The sequence below is a fragment of the Engystomops pustulosus genome, chromosome 6, assembly GCF_040894005.1.
Source record: "Engystomops pustulosus chromosome 6, aEngPut4.maternal, whole genome shotgun sequence".
Taxonomy (NCBI): Eukaryota; Metazoa; Chordata; class Amphibia; order Anura; family Leptodactylidae; genus Engystomops; species Engystomops pustulosus.
In genome coordinates, this window is record NC_092416.1 from 130794821 (window position 1) to 130798350 (window position 3530).

A 3530-nucleotide genomic window follows, 5' to 3' on the forward strand; every position below is an offset into this window, starting at 1 on the left:
CATAACCCAATCTCCCCATATAGTAGATAGAAAAGGTCCTTCTGGGTCATGGGAAATAGTCATTTCTATAGGAGGCGGCTAATCCCCATTACTCAGAAGGACCTTCTCCTACATAACCCAATCTCCCCATATAGTAGATAGAAAAGGTCCTTCTGGGTCATGGGAAATAGTCATTTCTATATGAGGCGGCTAAACCCCATTACTCAGAAGGACCTTCTCCTACATAACCCAATCTCCCCATATAGTAGATAGGAAAGGTCCTTCTGGATCATGGGAAATAGTCATTTCTATAAGAGGCGGCTAAACCCCATTATTCAGAAGGACCATCTCCTACATAACCCAATCTCCCCCTATAGTAGATAGAAAAGGTCCTTCTGTACAAGGGGAAATAGTCATTTCTATATGAGGCGGCTAAACCCCATTACTCAGAAGGACCTTCTCCTGCATAACCCAATCTCCCCATATAGTAGATAGAAAAGGTCCTTCTGGGTCATGGGAAATAGTCATTTCTATATGAGGCGGCTAAACCCCATTACTCAGAAGGACCTTCTCCTACATAACCCAATCTCCCCCTATAGTAGATAGAAAAGGTCCTTCTGGACAAGTGGAAGTGGTAGAGTTTGGTACTTTAGCCAATGTTAAAAATTATACAAAATATAAAATAAGTGTGTATTTAGCATGAAGAAGCCAAAAACCCTCATAGATCAAGTCCAAACCAATAAGAGAATAAAGAGTCCCTCCAGGTCATGGAAAATAGACAGTTGCTTCAGAGTTGGCTAATTCCCATGACTGGGGAGGACCAGGTCCCTCTGAGTTATAGGAAGTAGCCTCTTCCATGTGAGAAGGCTAAATCCTATAACTATCCAGCACCTTCACCACTAGGGGGCGCATAGGTCCTTCCCAGTCATGGGAAATAGACAGCTCATACAGAGCCAGCTAAATCCCATGACTGGGGAGGACGGGTACCTCTGAGTCATGGGATTTAGTCACAACCCTTCTATTACCTCTACTAGGTGGTTTGTGGTAGGTATTACTCATCACAGCACATCTATTTGTGTCAGGGAAATCCGCCTATCGATAAAGCTTTAAAAAAAAAAAAAAAAAAAAAAAAATTATAACATGTGACCCGGACATTACGTTTACACGCGCAGTTCCTTATATTACTTCTTTGGATTGGTTAAAAAATACCGGCACTTAACTGTGATTGGGTAACAAGCGACTCGGTCGTGATTGGTTTACAGATCCCTGTCCTCTTCTATGATTGGTTCTTTTTGAGTCTCTCCTTTTCCGGTCGCGTTCTCCTATTGACCTTCTGTCAGTGCCATTTCGGTCGGTGATCGTGTGCTTTGCGGCTGGAATCATGGTGGCGTACTGGAGACAGGCCGGGCTCAAGTAAGGAGCGAGCGAGCGCTGCTGCTGTGTAGCGTAATGCAGTATGGCTGTGCTGTGCAGGCCGCGTCATGTTGTGAGGGAGGCCTAAGGGACCAAGTCTATAACATCCACCGTCCTCCTATATATCAGCGGTGCCTCGTGTTCTGACAGGTTCTAATGTGGTCACCATTCACTGTTGTATATAAGGGGTTAAACATCTACAATCCTTTTACTTCTCCTATGTGCTACTGTAATGGTGAGCATTAACTGGTTGTGTGCTGTACTTCTGCACCTTCCCCTTAGGGGTTAATACCCTATGAAGCCCCAAATGCTTCTATTGACTTGCTATTCTGGTTCCCTGTCCCTGCATTGCTGCAGCTGCTGTTCTGGTGGTCATGGAGCCTGCTTCAGCCCATCAGTGACCTTCAGCACATGATCTGATATCCTCTAATGAATAGAAGTTAAAGGGGTGTTCCCACTTTGGTAAATTCGTGTTATTGTTTGTATGATGAAAAATCATCATACTTTTTTCCAATTAACTTCCTATATCCAGTGGACATAAATCTGACCCTGTCACACAGGTGCACGGCTCGTTATATCACACATCTCTGATTACTCTCTACGATATTAACAAGCCATGCACCTGTGTGACCATGGTCATATTTCTGTCTACTGGAAATAAACAATGAAGCTTTCTATAGAATGACAGCAAGCAGAGATCTATAAAACCGTGGGGAATTGATACAGAAAATGTATTAGAAATTTGTACAACTTTTCATTATTCTAACAATATCAATTACTTGCTGAAATGAGAATACCCCTTAAGTCCCATGGTCAGAGTAGACCACTCTTTGGATAAAATGTGACATTCCACCCCCTCCAATCCTGGCTGGGCGCTGGCTTGAAAACTGAAAGTACTTGACTGCCCCAGTAACTGGAGGACATAACTATTTCTGCTCTAACCCTTTTAATTAAGAACTTGCAGGAGACTGTAGTGACCGTGTGGCTGTAGGTAAGATTCTAATCATGAGGTTCTAACTAATACACCATCTCTTCACAGCTACATCCGCTACTCTCAGATCTGTGCCCGGGCGGTGAGAGCAGCTCTGAAACCACAGTTCAAATTGGAGGCTGAAAAGGTTTCGGCTGCCAATGTGAAGATCATGAAACCGAAGAAAGAGTGAAACGGGTGAGTTTACATCCCATATCCTTAGGGTGCGCTCACACCCACTTCTTTGACTCCGTTTAGAATCTGAATCAAAGCACACGGGGGAGTGACATTACCTGATCGCATATGTTTCTATGGAAACGCATGCGATCAGTAACCACCAACCAGTCTCTTGTATTGTTTAAATGCAAAAACTGGGTGCTGTTTACAGATCGCATATTAAAGCATATGGCTGTCCCTGTGCGCTTTGAGTCTGTTCCTCAACGGAGTCAGAGCGGTAGGTGTGACCGCACTCTTACTGCTCCTGTGGTGATGGTTGTCATTACTGGGGTCACTGGTTCATACAGGAATGTAAAACCAGTAAAGGTTATTTTATTTAGGAGTTATCATCAGCTGATGGTCATCACCCAGCCTTACCAAGTTAAAACTCCTTGTATTCATAATGTGGAATTGGATGCACTTCTACAAGTACTTGATATTAATACAACTTGGAAAGTTGAAAGAAGGTTCTGAAAGGATTTACAATAGTTTTAACATATTTACAGATTTTGTCCTGAATTTCACATCAATGTCTAACAACCAACACCCTCGAAGGATAGCTGTCCTCGAGAATTAGAAAGTGTATGGCTCCTTTGTCTATTTAGTGGTCAGACCAGGTTAGTTTAAAGGGTAACAACTTTCAAGTCCCTATTTGGGAGGTGGTTTGGCACTTAGGTGGATCTTTTTTTTTCCTATAAATGTGATCCATAATTACATTTCACCCCAAAGCATTTTACTTGAGTGCTGCAAGTTAGGATCTCTAATGTATTTCCATATAAACTTGTGTGTGTGACTCTATTATTTCTCTAGTCTTTCAGAACCTCTACATTAGAAACTCATTTATGGAACAAGATTCCCATGGAGCCGCTTCTACCTGCATCTAAAAATGTCACTGTTCATGTTCTAAATTATACTGACTAAATTGGTCAATAAAGTAGAATAATATTTGTAA

General features: G+C 42.3%; 1 protein-coding gene across 1 annotated transcript; it reads left to right on the forward strand.

Moving 5' to 3' along the window:
* The first annotated feature begins 1231 nt into the window (after nt 1-1231).
* ATP5F1E (ATP synthase F1 subunit epsilon) lies at nt 1232-3530 on the forward strand. The gene is made up of 3 exons (XM_072111019.1): nt 1232-1392; nt 2432-2560; nt 3389-3530. Exons 1-2 carry the CDS (start codon nt 1361-1363, stop codon nt 2553-2555), a joined length of 156 nt encoding a protein of 51 aa, XP_071967120.1. The 5' UTR covers nt 1232-1360; the 3' UTR covers nt 2556-2560; nt 3389-3530.